The sequence below is a fragment of the Coregonus clupeaformis genome, unplaced genomic scaffold (genome assembly GCF_020615455.1).
Source record: "Coregonus clupeaformis isolate EN_2021a unplaced genomic scaffold, ASM2061545v1 scaf0072, whole genome shotgun sequence".
NCBI classification, from domain to species: domain Eukaryota; kingdom Metazoa; phylum Chordata; class Actinopteri; order Salmoniformes; family Salmonidae; genus Coregonus; species Coregonus clupeaformis.
The window spans coordinates 17,501-33,928 of record NW_025533527.1 but is presented as its reverse complement, the minus strand read 5'-3'; the positions used below and the strand labels follow the sequence as shown (position 1 = coordinate 33,928).

Below are 16,428 nucleotides of genomic sequence, written 5' to 3'. Positions count from 1 at the left end.
ATTCTAATCTAGAGCCACAAGCTGTTTTGAAGGTGTACTAATTTACGTTTGGAAAAGTTGCACATTAATCCTTTTTGCATAATGACATTCCTACTGACCAAACCGACAAGATTGATTTAAACTCAATCAAGATTCATTTTACAATATTTATTTCCTAAGATCTTTGAACGGCCACCAAACACCCAACAAGACCAGTATCTAATCCCAGGGTGTCTGTGGGGCTTTCAGAAAGGCCACAGCCTTCATAACTGTCACTTTCCTGTGAAAGGTCAGATATTAGTATTCCCCACCCCCGAGGCTGGCTAGGGACACACAGCTTTACTCGGCTTTTACCAGCCCCTAGCTACCATAAACAGCCAGGCAACCACAGCTCAGCACAGAGGAGAGGAGAACAGAGGAGAGGAGAACAGAGGAGAGGAGAACAGAGGAGCAGAGGAAGGGAAGTGAAAAGAGACTCATTGATAATACATGAGTGCCACTGATGGTTTCCTCAACTTAGCAGGAGGCACAGAGCAGAAAGAAACAGGGAGTTGACTAAATGTCATCTGTCACAAAGGTTTAGAAACCTTTATTCTGTTTCATCCATACAGCACAGACTCTCTCAGACCCAACCATCTTTTATTTCTCTGTCTGATTGGATTAACATGGCTTCCTCTGGCTCAGATGGATTGAAATGAATGAGTGGCATATCTAATCTCTCTCTCTCTCTCTCTCTCTCTCTCTCTCTCTCTCTCTCTCTCTCTCTCTCTCTCTCTCTCTCTCTCTCTCTCTCTCTCTCTCTCTCTCTCTCTCTCTCTCTCTCTCTCTCTCTCTCTCTCTCTCTCTCTCTCTCTCTCTCTCTCTCTCTCTCTCTCTCTCTCTCTCTCTCTCTCTCTCTCTCTCTCTCTCTCTCTCTCTCTCTCTCTCTCTCTCTCTCTCTGTCTGTCCTGTTCCCAGTCAACAGATGCCAATGATAAATCCACAGGGACAGGCTAATAAAACACCATGGCAGGGACCTCAATGAGCTGAACACACATCAGTCTCTATTAGGCAGAACACACTGACTTAAGTGACCTGCACATACTCCCTGGTTACGGTATGTTAACCCCTGTACACATCTATGAGTGTCTGGATCGACCTGCATCAGAAGCCTGGACTCTGACCCTTAAATCTATAGACAACACAGTGCACACACATTCCTGTGAGCGTAGATGGATCTCCTTATAAAGATTTGCCTCGCATCCTCTGTCTCTCCATCAAAAGAGATGCTCAACTTTTTTCACACCACACTCCAAAAAGCCTGCAGGCTCTAGTTGGTCTTATCTTGATTATTGTCCAGTCATGTGGTCAAGTGCTGCAAAGAAAGACCTAGTTAAGCTGCAGCTGGTCCAGAACAGAGCAGCACGTCTTGTAATCAGAGGGCTAATATAAATACTATAGCAGTTACTTTTGGGTATGTCTATTTAGGCGGAAATCAAAATTTTGCCTTTACATTTAAGAGGTTAAACCAGGCCTACCTTTATACCCCTGCTCAGCCTCCCGAAGGTCGATCTTGGTGATAGGCTTGAAGTCCACGTCCCAGAGCCTGACACAGCCGTCACGTCCCCCCGTGGCGAAGCCCTCCTCACAGGCATACATGCTGAAGATCCCAGCCTACACACAATGCAGTCAACTTTAGTCTTAGGCAGGGGAATTATCAAACTCATCTGTGCATAGAAAAAAGGTACTTGAAAAGGAATATGATTTCAGATGGAGTGCGGGTCAAAAAGTCTATTTCTGTATTGGAGACACAAAAAGGGGGCAAAATCCTAATTTTGAATGCTTTTCAAAGCCTTATAGATTTACAAAGGTTTCAGGGAAGGGATTCATAGGGAGAGAAGGGGAATTGAGTTTCTGCAGTGTATGAGTGTACACAATTATAGACATGAGAATGTTTGAGTTTAGCCGGAGCGGGAGTTTGGATGTCTGGAAGTGTACAGCCAATGGGTGTTGAGAATTAGAGTGACGTAACTGTAAGTCGCTCTGGATAAGAGCGTCTGCTAAATGACGTAAAATGTAAATGTATTTCACTCACCCCATGAGCAGCCTGCACCGTGCGCATAAGGTTCAGTCCTTTCCACACGTAGATATCCCCATTCAACGCCCCAGAGTACGTGACATCATCTTTAGCCGACGCCACACACAGAATGGTCTGTAGGTCCCCTGTCTTCCCAAATATCCCCCGTTTGGGCGTCAAGGCGTTCCCGCAAAGAGCCCAGAACTAGAGACATGGAGAGGGGGAAGGAGTGAAAGAAGGAGAAGGAGAGATGAGACAGGAAATGAGAGAGAAGTACAAGTAGGCATTGGTAGAGGAAGGAAAGGTGAAGCACGATAATTGGAGCAGTGAATAGAAAGGTGGATAAAACAGACAATGGAGGAGAGGGAGAGAGAGAGGTGGATAAAACAGGTCATGGAGGAGAGGGAGAGAGAGAGGTGGATAATACAGGTCATGGAGGAGAGGTAGAGAGAGAGGTGGATAAAACAGGTCATGGAGGAGAGGGAGAGAGAGAGGTGGATAAAACAGGTCATGGAGGAGAGGGAGAGAGAGAGGTGGATAAAACAGGTCATGGAGGAGAGGTAGAGAGAGAGGTGGATAAAACAGGTCATGGATGAGAGGGAGAGAGAGAGGTGGATAAAACAGGTCATGGAGGAGAGGGACAGAGAGAGGTGGATAAAACAGGTAATGGAGGAGAGGGAGAGAGAGAGGTGGATAAAACAGGTCATGGAGGAGAGGGACAGAGAGAGGTGGATAAAAGAGAAGATGAGAAAGAGAGGTGGATAATGACAGGAAAGGAAAGAGATCAGAGATCAGCTGCTGTCACGGTATGTTTGGAGATGCGTTGATTTGCTGTTCATTTGCTAGCCAGCCTGATCACCTCAGGGCAGATAGCATGGCACTTGTTTCTAATAAAGCTCACAGCGGTTAGTTGGGAAGGCACAATTAACTCAAAAATGTATGTCTCCTTCCATAACTGGAGATGGTGCTATATAAAACAGTTAAAAAATGGTTATTCGGCTGTCCCCATAGGAGAACCCTTTTTGGTTCCTGGTAGAACCCTTTTTGGTTCCAGGTAGAACTCTCTTGGGTTCCATGTAGGACCCTCTGTGGAAAGGTTTTTTCAAAAGGTTATCCTATGGGGACAGCTGAAGAACCCTTTTAGGTTCTAGATAGCACCTTTTTTTTCTAAGAGTGTAAATAAAACAACTAGAAATGTGATTATCCATTGCTACTCTTTGTGAGGAATTTCCATGTACATATTTATTGTAAACTGAGGGCTCTTCTGTAAGTTCAGTGTTGTGTGAGTGTGAGTGTGAGTGTGTGTGGGAGTGTGTGTGTGTGTGTGTGTGTGTGTGTGTGTGTGAGTGTGAGTGTGAGTGTGAGTTTGTGTGTGTGTGTGTGTGTGTGTGTGTGTGTGTGTGTGTGTGTGTGTGTGTGTGTGTGTGTGTGTGTGTGTGAGTGTGAGTGTGAGTGTGTGTGTGTGTGTGTGTGTGTGTGTGTGTGTGTGTGTGTGTGGGTGTGTGTGTGGGTGTGTGTGTGGGGGGGGGGGTGGGTACACTAGGAGACAGCCCTTCCGGAGGGGAATGACAGACCAGATTACTGCTTTTGACCCAATGAAAACAATATGTCCCAGTCCCCCTAACACCACTTTCTCATTCTACTGCCAGGATATCTGAGAGCACCTACCTACTCCTCCACTTTTAACAACAACCGTATAAACGTACATGTTGAAGAATAGGGGGGGGGGGTTCCTTGATTGTTCTATTGTATTTTTTAACTCTGCAATGCTTTAGGCTAGAAATAATTTGTAAAATGCAGAGGAAGAGGCAACTCTTATGTACATTGGGTTTGTCTCTATGACATTCAGAAGCTGAGCTACGACCTTCTAAAGTCAAAAGAAATGGACAGTCAAATGTCAAAAAGGGGGCCCTGTTGAAAAGAGGTTGGGAACCCCTGTTGTAGAACTTCAAAATAGACTGCTGCCGGCTGCATTGGATCAGGGTAACCCATGCCAACTTTGATAGCTCCCCATAAGTTATTTTTGGACTTAGCGTATGGATTGACTGAGCAGACTGTGTTGTTATTCTGAAGCTCACCTTGATGTGCTTTACCCCACAGCTCACCAGCCGGTTCTGCTGAAAGGGATCCCAGGATACATCGAAGATCTGAAAGACAGCCAAGCCAATAACACACACACATTTCCTCTCAATCACACAGAAAGTCAAGACGCAAACACACCGTACACTCACATACACACTTAATCAATACACAACACACAAACGCAAATGCAAACATGCGCAGAGTACACACAACAGCATACCCTGTCTGAATGTCCTGTCGCAGTGGCCAGTATCTTTCCTTTCTTCCAGTCCCAAACACACACTGTATTTTTGCCATCCAGCCCCACAGAGGCCAGCCGCTGAGAATGAGAGAAAAGGGAACCTATCCATTAATCTGCAAAGAAAGGAGGGAGGCTGTTTCTATTCAATGGAGGAAGATAAAGAAATATTCATTAATGTAGTTTATATTTTCATAATCAATTCGTTTATATGACAACCCACTGGGCACACCACATCATTTCAACATGGAGAATTAGGTCATATTTGGTAGATATGTTGATCAATGAGTTTTCAATTTATTTTCACCCACTCAAAAAGACAGAAGTTTGTTGAATCCCCAATGTGTTATCACTATGCTTTCAACCATCTAAAAGCACAACCAAATTCCAATGGAAAATCAATGTCTGATATTATGTTTATTTATACAACAACTTAATGTGTTATCCCTGTGCTTCATTTAATAGCAGAACCAAATGACCTGGATTGCAGTTGAGATTATATTAAAAGTACATGGTGCAAGTGATCAATGCTGTTGGAGATTCTGTGCAGATTATTATAGCAATTGTGAAGATTTCCACAGACCTGCGACCTTGGACATGCACGCTTTCTATGATTACATTATAAGACTTTTATAGTTACAGTAACCTCAAAATGTGGCCATGGATGTGTTACTCATTTTAAGGTTGAAAAAAAACTGTTACATTAAGATAGCCTGAAGACTGTTTACCGTATTACAAAAGTAATATTGAGTTGTGTTTGGTTGACAATGCAACCAAATATCAACATTTAAAGCAGATGTATGTCCTACTTGGATAGTTAGATCTAAGCCACTGGCTTAATATTATTATTTTACTTACATTTTTGGTTGTAATGGAGACGTGAATCCAACATATCATTTGTTAACTTGTCAACAAGTTAATAGGCTATTTACCGTATTGCGAAAGTGATATTAAATTGTGTTTGGTTGTCAACGCAATCAGATAGCAACATTTGAAGGAGATGTTTCTTCTGCGCCACTGAGTCTGGCTTTAATTCCAGTTTGTCTACAAATTAATAATTTACATTTTGAATTCAAGTATCCATTTCAACCAAAAATCTAAGTTAAGGAATATGACTAAATCAAACTTTAAATGCACTTTAAATACAGTTTGATTTGATTTAATCCTATTCTTTAACTTAGATTTTTGGTTGATATGAAGACGTGAATCCAACATATCAATTGTTAACTTATTAACTGAAATCAACCAAAGCTTGAAACCCTAGGCCTATATGTTGTCACGCCCTGACCTTGAAAGCCTGTTTTCTCTAGCTGGTTTGGGCAGGGTGTGAATGTCTATGTGTATATCTATGTTGTGGATTTCTATGTTGGCCGGGTGTGGTTCCCAATCAGAGGCAGCTGTCGACCGTCATACTTAGGTAGCCGTTTTGCCTACCTATGTTGTGGGATCTTGACTCTTGTTTGGCTTGTTTGTGTGTAGTCATTGTGAGCTTCACGTTACGTTTGTTGTTTTGTCGTGTGTTAACTTAGTGAATTAACATGTATGCATTCCACGCTGCACCTCGGTCCAATCCTGTACTCAACGGACGTGACAGAAGATCACACCAAATACGGACCAAGCAGCGTGGCCAGGAAAAGCAAAAATCCTGGACATGGGAGGAGATACTGGAAGGAAAAGGATCATGGACGTGGGAAGAGATCCAGGATGGTATGGATCGCCTTCCTTGGGAGCAAACAGAGGCAGCGAGGGAGAAAAGACGGCGACTCCAAAATGCGAAACGACGAAGGAGATCCGAGAGGCAACCCCAAGAAAAAAAAATTGGGGGGGCACACAGGGTGGTCGACGAAGCAGCAGGAGGCCGTGAAAGGGCTGACTGTGGAGGAGGAGGCCGCTATTTTAGAGGTCCTCCAAGACCTGTGGATCAGCAGTTTGAGAGAGGAGGCCACCACATTACGGGGACTGATAGCGAGGATAGAGCAGGAGAGCTCCCTTCAAAAGGAGGCGCTGCAAGAGGCCCGTAGGGAGAAGGAATTAGTGGATGCACGGAGAGAGGAGCTGGCCAGGCAACAGGAGGAGCTGAGAAAGGAGTTAACCCTCCAGCAGCAGAGAGCTCGGGCCTTAGAGCAGAGGCTGGCGGAGCCAGGTTTAGCAGAGCCAACTCCCCGCACCAAACTAGTGGTGCGTGTATCCAGTCCGGTACGGCCCGTACCTGCTCCCCGCACCAAACCAGTGGTACGTGTCGCCAGCCCAGTACGCCCGTACCTGCTCCTCGCACCAAACCAGTGGTGCTTGTCTCCAGTCCGGCACGGCCCGTGCCTGCTCCTCGCACCAAACCAGTGGTGCGTATATCCAGTCCAGTACCGGTCAGCTGCTCCACTCCAGTGCCAGAGCAGGCCGCTCCACCGGTGCCCAGTCCAGCTCCGGTCAGCTGCTCCACTCCAGTGCCAGAGCAGTCCGCTCCACCGGTGCCCAGTCCAGCTCCGGTCAGCTGCTCCACTCCAGTGCCAGAGCAGTCCGCTCCACCGGTGCCCAGTCCTGCTCCGGTCAGCTGCTCCACTCCAGTGCCAGAGCAGTCCGCTCCACCTGTGCCCAGTCCAGCTTCGGTCAGCTGCTCCACTCCAGTGCCAGAGCAGTCCGCTCCACCTGTGCCCAGTCCAGCTTCGGTCAGCTGCTCCACTCCAGTGCCAGAGCAGTCCGCTCCACCGGTGTGTAGTCCAGCTCCGGTCAGCGGCTCCACTCCGGTGCCAGAGCAGTCCGCTCCACCGGTGCCCAGTCCAGCTCCGGTCAGCGGCTCAACTCCGTTGCCAGAGTAGTCCGCTCTACCGGTGCCTAGTCCAGCCCCGGTCAGCTGCTCCAGTCCAGTCCGCTCCACCGGGGTTCAGTTCAGCTCCGGTCAGCGGCTCCACTCCAGAACCAGACGTCAACCCCTCTCCAGGGTCAGGGCCTCCCACACCAGGGTCCAGACAGGGCTTGGTGCTTCGTGGGAGGACTGAGAGGGGAAGCATCGCGCCGAGGTCCAGACCGGACCAGGGGTGCAACGGGGAGGCAGTAAGGGAGAGGACGTCACGCCCAGAGCCGGAGCCGCCACCGAGGCTAGATGCCCACCCGGACCCTCCCCTGTTAAGTTAGGTTTTGTGGCCGGAGTCCGCACCTTTGGGGGGGGTACTGTCACGCCCTGACCTTGAAAGCCTTTCTCTAGCTGGTTTGGGCAGGGTGTGAATTTCTATGTGTATATCTATGTTGTGTATTTCTATGTTGGCCGGGTGTGGTTCCCAATCAGAGGCAGCTGTCGACCGTTGTCTTTGATTGGGGATCATACTTAGGTAGCCGTTTTGCCTACCTATGTTGTGGGATCTTGACTTTTGTTTGTGTGTAGCCATTGTGAGCTCCACGTTACGTTGCTTTTGTTGTTTTGTCATGTGTTAACTTAGTGAATAAACATGTATGCATTCCACGCTGCGCCTTGGTCCAATCCTGTACTCAATGAACGTGACATAATGTATTGTCTATTTTTAGTTGAATCCTGGGTTGAATTGAAACAATAGCTGTTGATGACTTCGTATATGAATATAGGCCTAAATAGTATCATTGGTGATATATGCCTTATCGACTATGGTTACATTTCATTTGTTCTGTTGAACCTACCCTTTAGAATGACTTCAATAGCAACAGTGAATCTACAGTTGAAGTCAGAAGTTTACATACATCTTAGCCAAATACATTTTGATCACGCTCTCCGTAGCCGATGTGAGTAAGACTTTTAAGCAGGTCAACATTCACAAGGCCGCAGGGCCAGACGGATTACCAGGACGTGTACTCCGAGCATGTGCTGACCAACTGGCAAGTGTCTTCACTGACATTTTCAACATGTCCCTGACTGAGTCTGTAATACCAACATGTTTCAAGCAGACCACCATAGTCCCCGTGCCCAAGAACTCTAAGATAACCTGCCTAAATGACTACCGACCCGTAGCACTGACGTCTGTAGCCATGAAGTGCTTTGAAAGACTGGTCATGGCTCACATCAACAGCATAATCCCAGAAACCCTAGACCCACTCCAATTTGCATACCGCCCCAACAGATCCACAGATGATGCAATCTCTATCGCACTCCACACTGCCCTTTCCCACCTGGACAAGAGGAACACCTACGTGAGAATGCTATTCATTGACTACAGCTCAGCATTCAACACCATAGTGCCCTCTAAGCTCATCACTAAGCTAAGGATCCTGGGACTAAACACCTCCCTCTGCAACTGGATCATGGACTTCCTGACGGGCCGCCCCCAGGTGGTAAGGGTAGGTAACAACACATCTGCCACACTGATCCTCAACACGGGGCCCCTCAGGGGTGCGTGCTCAGTCCCCTCCTGTACTCTCTGTTCACCCATGACTGCATGGCCAGGCACGACTCCAACACCATCATTAAGTTTGCCGACGACACAACAGTGGTAGGCCCTGATCACCGACAACGATGAGACAGCCTATAGGGAGGAGGTCAGAGATCTGGCCGTGTGGTGCCAGGACAACAACCTCTCCCTCAACGTGACCAAGACAAAGGAGATGATTGTGGACTACAGGAAAAAAAAGAGGACTGAGCACGCCCCCATTCTCATCGACGGGGCTGTAGTGGAACAGGTTGAGAGCTTCAAGTTCCTTGGTGTCCACATCACCAACAAACTATCATGGTCCAAACACACCAAGACAGTCGTGAAGAGGGCACGACAAAGCCTATTCCCCCTCAGGAGACTAAAAAGATTTGGCATGGGTCCTCAGATCCTCAAAAATTCTACAGCTGCACCATCGAGAGCATCCTGACTGGTTGCATCACCGCCTGGTATGGCAACTGCTTGGCCTCTGACCGCAAGGCACTACAGAGGGTAGTGCGTATGGCCCAGTACATCACTGGGGCAAAGCTCCCCTGCCATCCAGGACCTCTATACCAGGCGGTGTCAGAGGAAGGCCCTCAAAATTGTCAAAGACTCCAGCCACCCTAGTCATAGACTGTTCTCTCTGCTACCGCACGGCAAGCGGTACCGGAGTGCCAAGTCTAGGTCCAAAAGACTTCTCAACAGCTTCTACCCCCAAGCCATAAGACTCCTGAACAGCTAATCATGGCTACCCGGACTATTTGCACTGCCCCCCCACCCCATCCTTTTTACGCTGCTGCTACTCTGTTAAGTATTTATGCATAGTCACTTTAACTCTACCCACATGTACATATTACCTCAACTACCTCAACTAGCCGGTGCCCCCGCACATTGACTCTGCAACGGTACCCCCCTGTATATATAGCCTCCCTACTGTCACTTTATTTTACTGTATATATAGCCTCCTTACTGTCACTTTATTTTACTTCTGCTCTTTTTTTCTCAACACTTTTTTGTTGTTGTTGTTTTATTCTTACTTTTTTTGTTTAAAATAAATGCACTGTTGGTTAAGGGCTGTAAGTAAGCATTTCACTGCAATGTCTGCACCTGTTGTATTCGGCGCATGTGACCAATAAAATTTGATTTGATTTGATTTGATTTGATTTGATTTAAACTCAGTTTTTCACAATTCCTGACATTTAATCCTAGTAAAAATTCCCTGTCTTAGGTCAGTTAGGATCACCACTTTATTTTAAGAATGTGAAATGTCAGAATAATAGTAGAGAGAATTATTTATTTCAGCTGTTATTTCTTTCATCACATTCCCAGTGGGTCAAAAGTTTACATACACTCAATTAGTATTTGGAGGCATTGCCTTTAAATTGTTTAACTTGGGTCAAACGTTTCAGGCTAGCCTTCCACAAGCTTCCCACAATAAGTTGGGTGAATTTTGGCCCATTCCTCCTGACAGAACTGGTGTAACTGAGTCAGGTTTGTAGGCCTCCTTGCTCGCACACGCTTTTTCAGTTCTGCCCAAAAATGTTCTATAGGATTGAGGTCAGGGCTTTGTGATGGCCACTCCAATACCTTGACTTTGTTATCCTTAAGCCATTTTGGCACAACTTTGGAAGTATGCTTGGGGTCATTGTCCATTTGGAAGACCCATTTGCGACCAAGCTTTAACTTCCTGACTGATGTCTTGAGATGTTGCTTCAATATATCCACATCATTTTCCTTCCTCATGATGCCATCTATTTTGTGAAGTGCACCAGTCCCTCCTGCAGCAAAGCACCCCCACAGCATGATGCTGCCACCCCCGTGCTTCACGGTTGGGATGGTTCTTCGGCTTGCAAGGAACCCCCATTGTTTGAAATGTACAAATTCAACATATTTTATACAAGGTTTGTCTATGTTGAAAATTGGTTACCATGATGACATAATTCTGTGGTTGAAATTTTACCCTAAAAATAACAGTTTACGTTGATTACTTTTTTCAAATCCAATGTATTTTCCACGTAGATTCCACGCCAAAATACGTTGACAAATTACTTTAAAACAACTTTGATTTAACCAGTTTGTGCCCAGTGGGAGGGGACATATGACATCATTTTTCTATGTGACAGCTGCAGAGACGCAGTTCACAGGCAGCATAGTAATTTGCAGATAATACAGTAAGACCTTGAACAACACTACTAAAAAGGCTGGCTATATTTTATCACGCTCACTGTAGAAAGGAAAGGAATGCAAATTGTTTCCAATTAGTCTGACTGCAATCACCATTCATGAAGTTAATTGTTAATTACCCATTTTATGAGACAAAGGAGCAAGGCATTTAGGAACATTTGTGCCAACTGTCTCCCTGCATACTCGTCCTGAATATTTTACAGGGATTTGTGGGATGACAAAGAAATATGACTAGTAAAAACATTTATTAGACTTAAATGTCAGGGATATTTCAGATGAGATGCTCCAATATAAGGCAATTCTACAAATTGTACAAAAGAGAGGAGATGAATGTCAAATGTAAGTTGACCTACTGTGCTGATGACTTAACTGAATTACAGTGAAAGGTAATGTGTGTTTCCATGAATCAATACATTTCAGTGGGAGAGAATACATTTTGTCATATCTGTGGTTTGCCACAACCATTCATCCACAAATCCATTTAAATCCCAATCAAACACCACATCCATCCAGAGTTGTTTACTTGCTGTGCACACAGGGGTTCCAAGAAAACAGCCATCTAATGCATTTCAGAATGGAGCTATATGATAACAAGGCCTAAATGTCTTTATGATTGACCAAGGGTCTGAGGTAAACCTTGTTTGCTGCCCCTCCCTGGTCCAGATACTCGGCAGCATTAGCCCTGGCTCTCCTCACCAACCCCCTCTCTCTCTCTCCTCTCTCCTCTCTTCATCCAGACACTCAGCTGCATTAGCGCTAGCTCTCCTCACCGACCCTTCCCCTCCCTCCCTCCCTCCCTCCCTTCCTCCAAACACCCAATTACTTAGGGAGCAGCGAGAGACATTCTTCACCCACCGCAGCCTCCTCTGACATGACATTGTATGTGTCAACTGTAAAACCACAATGAAGGCAACCACAACAGCAGCCCTCCCTCCATCACCTCCCTCCATCACCTTCCTCCGTCCCTTGCCTCCATCCCCTTCCTCCCCTCCCTCTATCTCATCCCTCCATCACCTCCCTCCATCACCTTCCCCCGTCCCTTCCCTCCATCCCCTTCCTCCCCTCCCTCTATCTCATCCCTCCATCACCTCCCTCCATCACCTTCCTCCGTCCCTTCCCTCCATCCCCTTCCTCCCCTCCCTCTATCTCATCCCTCCATCACCTCCCTCCATCCCCTTCCTCCCCTCCCTCTATCTCATCCCTCCATCACCTCCCTCCATCACCTCCCTCCATCACCTCCCTCCATCCCCTTCCTCCCCTCCCTCTATCTCATCCCTCCATCACCTCCCTCCATCACCTCCCTCCATCTCCTTCCTCCCCTCCCTCTATCTCATCCCTCCATCACCTCCCTCCATCACCTCCCTCCATCCCCTCCCTCTATCTCATCCCTCCGTCCCCTCCCTCCGTCCCTTCCCTCCATCCCCTTCCTCCCCTCCCTCAGTCCCCTCCCTCCATCCCCTGCCTCCATCACCTCCCTCCGTCCCCTCCCTCAGTCCTCTCCCTCCCTCCTCTCCCTCTATCTCATCAGTCCCTTCCCTCCGTCCCTTCCCTCAGTCCCCTCCCTCCGTCCCTTGCCTCCATCACCTCCCTCCGTACCCTCCCTCTGTCCCCTCCCTCCGTCCCCTCCCTCCGTCCCCTCCCTCTATCTCATCCCTCCATCACCTCCCTCCATCACCTCCCTCATCTCCTTCCTCCCCTCCCTCTATCTCATCCCTCCATCACCTCCCTCCATCACCTCCCTCCATCACCTCCCTCCATCCCCTTCCTCCCCACCCTCTATCTCATCCCTCCGTCCCCTCCCTCCGTCCCTTCCCTCCATCCCCTTCCTCCCCTCCCTCAGTCCCCTCCCTCCATCCCCTGCCTCCATCACCTCCCTCCGTCCCCTCCCTCAGTCCTCTCCCTCCCTCCTCTCCCTCTATCTCATCAGTCCCTTCCCTCCGTCCCTTCCCTCAGTCCCCTCCCTCCGTCCCTTGCCTCCATCACCTCCCTCCGTACCCTCCCTCCGTACCCTCCCTCTGTCCCCTCCCTCCGTCCCCTCCCTCTATCTCATACCTCAGTCCCCTCCCTCCACCCCCTCCCTCCACCCCCTCCCTCCGTCCCCTCCCTCCATCCCCTGCCTCCGTCCCCTCCCTCAGTCCCCTCCTTCCGTACCCTCCCTCCGTCCCTTCCCTCAGTCCCCTCCCTCCGTCCCCTCCCTCCGTACCCTCCCTCCATCCCTTCCCTCAGTCCCCTCCCTCCGTCCCCTCCTTCCATACCCTTTCTCGATCTTCTCCCTCCATCCCCTCCCTCATTCCCCTCCCTCCATCCCCTTCCTCCATCTTCTCCCTCCATCCCCTCCCTCCACCCCCTCCTCCCTCTATCCTGGGTGTAGCCTACTGGTCTTGTAGGGGGAAGTCAATATGCTGCTGCTGTAGGAGACTCTCATAGAGCCCCATACATCAATCTAAAGGTCATAGGAGAATGGTGCTGTCCCAGCATTCCTCCCAGTAAACATGATTAATGAGAGGGCTGTACATCATCCCCAGTCTGCACAGTTACCCAGCAGGCTTCACTTCTCTCAGCAACCCACCACCACAATCCCATTCCCATGGCTATAGGCTATGTGATATACAGTGGGGAAAAAAAGTATTTAGTCAGCCACCAATTGTGCAAGTTCTCCCACTTAAAAAGATGAGAGAGGCCTGTAATTTTCATCATAGGTACACGTCAACTATGACAGACAAATTGAGAATTTTTTTCTCCAGAAAATCACATTGTAGGATTTTTTATGAATTTATTTGCAAATTATGGTGGAAAATAAGTATTTGGTCACCTACAAACAAGCAAGATTTCTGGCTCTCACAGACCTGTAACTTCTTCTTTAAGAGGCTCCTCTGTCCTCCACTCGTTACCTGTATTAATGGCACCTGTTTGAACTTGTTATCAGTATAAAAGACACCTGTCCACAACCTCAAACAGTCACACTCCAAACTCCACTATGGCCAAGACCAAAAAGCTGTCAAAGGACACCAGAAACAAAATTGTAGACCTGCACCAGGCTGGGAAGACTGAATCTACAATAGGTAAGCAGCTTGGTTTGAAGAAATCAACTGTGGGAGCAATTATTAGGAAATGGAAGACATACAAGACCACTGATAATCTCCCTCGATCTGGGGCTCCATGCAAGATCTCACCCTGTGGGGTCAAAATGATCACAAGAACGGTGAGCAAAAATCCCAGAACCACACGGGGGGACCTAGTGAATGACCTGCAGAGAGCTGGGACCAAAGTAACAAAGCCTACCATCAGTAACACACTTCGCCGCCAGGGACTCAAATCCTGCAGTGCCAGACGTGTCCCCCTGCTTAAGCCAGTACATGTCCAGGCCCGTCTGAAGTTTGCTAGAGTGCATTTGGATGATCCAGAAGAGGACTGGGAGAATGTCATATGGTCAGATGAAACCAAAATATAACTTTTTGGTGAAAACCCAACTCGTCGTGTTTGTAGGACAAAGAATGCTGAGTTGCATCCAAAGAACACCATACCTACTGTGAAGCATGGGGGTGGAAACATCATGCTTTGGGGCTGTTTTTCTGCAAAGGGACCAGGACGACTGATCCGTGTAAAGGAAAGAATGAATTACATTTACATTTACATTTACGTCATTTAGCAGACGCTCTTATCCAGAGCGACTTACAGTTAGTGCATACATTATTTTTTATTTTTTCATACTGGCCCCCCGTGGGAATCGAACCCACAACCCTGGCGTTGCAAACACCATGCTCTACCAACTGAGCTACCTCCCTGCCGGCCATTCCCTCCCCTACCCTGGACGACGCTGGGCCAATTGTGCGCCGCCCCATTGGTCTCCCGGTTGCGGCCGGCCACGACAGAGCCTGGATTCGAACCAGGATCTCTAGTGGCACAGCTAGCACTGCGATGCAGTGCCTTAGACCACTGCGCCACTCGGGAATGGGGCCATGTATCGTGAGATTTTGAGTGAAAACCTCCTTCCATCAGCAAGGGCATTGAAGATGAAATGTGGCTGGGTCTTTCAGCATGACAATGATCCCAAACACACCACCCAGGCAACGAAGGAGTGGCTTCGTAAGAAGCATTGCAAGGTCCTGGAGTGGCCTAGCCAGGCTCCAGATCTCAACCCCATAGAAAATCTTTGGAGGGAGTTGAAAGTCCGTGTTGCCCAGCGACAGCCCCAAAACATCACTGCTCTAGAGGAGATCTGCATGGAGGAATGGGCCAAAATACCAGCAACAGTGTGTGAAAACCTTGTGAAGACTTACAGAAAACGTTTGACCTGTGTCATTGCCAACAAAGGGTATATAACAAAGTATTGAGAAACTTTTGTTATTGACCAAATACTTATTTTCCACCATAATTTGCAAATAAATTCATTAAAAATCCTACAATGTGATTTTCTGGTTTTGTCTGTCATAGTTGACGTGTACCTATGATGAAAATTACAGGCCTCTCTCATCTTTTTAAGTGGGAGAACTTGCACAATTGGTGGCTGACTAAATACTTTTTTTCCCCACTGTAGGCTATAAGGCACAATTTCAAATTATATTACAGGGAGAAATCTCAGGGGAATATGAATTATGACCCGTGGTTGGAACTGAAATTATTTTCTATCGTTCTGTTCCGAACAGAACCCTTACTCTTTTCATTCCGTTCCAGTGTTCCGACCAGCAAAATAAAGTTCTGAACCGGTTCGAACTGGTGTGTGTTGTGGTGTGTGTGTGCGGGTGTGTGTGTGTGTGTCTCACCTGTCCATCCGCGCTGAAGGCCAGGCAGGCCACCCCATGGGAGTGTCCATCCTTGAGGACAGAGATGGTCTGTACGCTGAAGGTGTCCCACACACAGATGTAGGGTTCCTTCCCTACCTGACCAGTTGCCACCAGAGACCTCTCAGGATGAAGGCCAAGGCTGGAGAAACAGGAGAGGAGACATAACAGGGAATTAGGCTAGACAACAGGAAATACCCACACAATGCTGTTGAAAGAAACTCATGAAATTCAGATGAAATATGTATATATTCTGTTGCTCTTTCTGGTTTAAACAGGGCGTGCCGACTCTTACTCAGGCAAGTGGTCTTGGGTAATTCAGTTGCAGAGTGACTCCAGCTTTAGCACTCCAAAAACCTGATATAGGCTACGTTTCTCTTTTATTACAAAAGTGGTTACCATGTGCTTGACTCATCGTTGACATTAATACTGATGTCAGTATACACAGTGTTTGTTACTTTGCCATTAGACATTTTCGGCCCTATTCCTAAGTCAAAGGTCACGGTGATGTTTAGAAGTGTATTTCATGAAGTAGTAGTACACTCAACATACAGCACCAGTAACATCTCGCTCATGAAGCTCATCTGATAACGTCTCTGTCTAATAGCGTACAATCTGAAACTCATAGGTTATAGATGCCATAGTGGGTTATTGGTAGTTCCAGGTGCCAACCTCCCTCCCTTGTTCTCTTTCTCCCCACTCTCTCTCCCTCTCTCTCCCCTCCATCTCTCCCTCTCT

The 16,428-nt window shown here is 47.5% G+C and overlaps 1 protein-coding gene across 1 annotated transcript in view; it reads right to left on the bottom strand.

Annotated features, from left to right (window-relative positions):
* The window catches only part of LOC121553243 (echinoderm microtubule-associated protein-like 6), a gene marked incomplete at its 5' end in the record, with an annotated part of 65,194 nt that extends 49,362 nt beyond the window's left edge, over nucleotides 1–15,832 (bottom strand). Inside the window, 5 exons of the mRNA XM_045213020.1 lie at nucleotides 1,497–1,632; nucleotides 2,054–2,239; nucleotides 4,114–4,182; nucleotides 4,338–4,436; nucleotides 15,673–15,832. Coding sequence (XP_045068955.1) covers nucleotides 1,497–1,632; nucleotides 2,054–2,239; nucleotides 4,114–4,182; nucleotides 4,338–4,436; nucleotides 15,673–15,832 — 650 coding nt within the window. The remainder of the gene's footprint in view (nucleotides 1–1,496; nucleotides 1,633–2,053; nucleotides 2,240–4,113; nucleotides 4,183–4,337; nucleotides 4,437–15,672) is intronic.
* Between the last annotated feature and the right edge of the window lie 596 nt (nucleotides 15,833–16,428).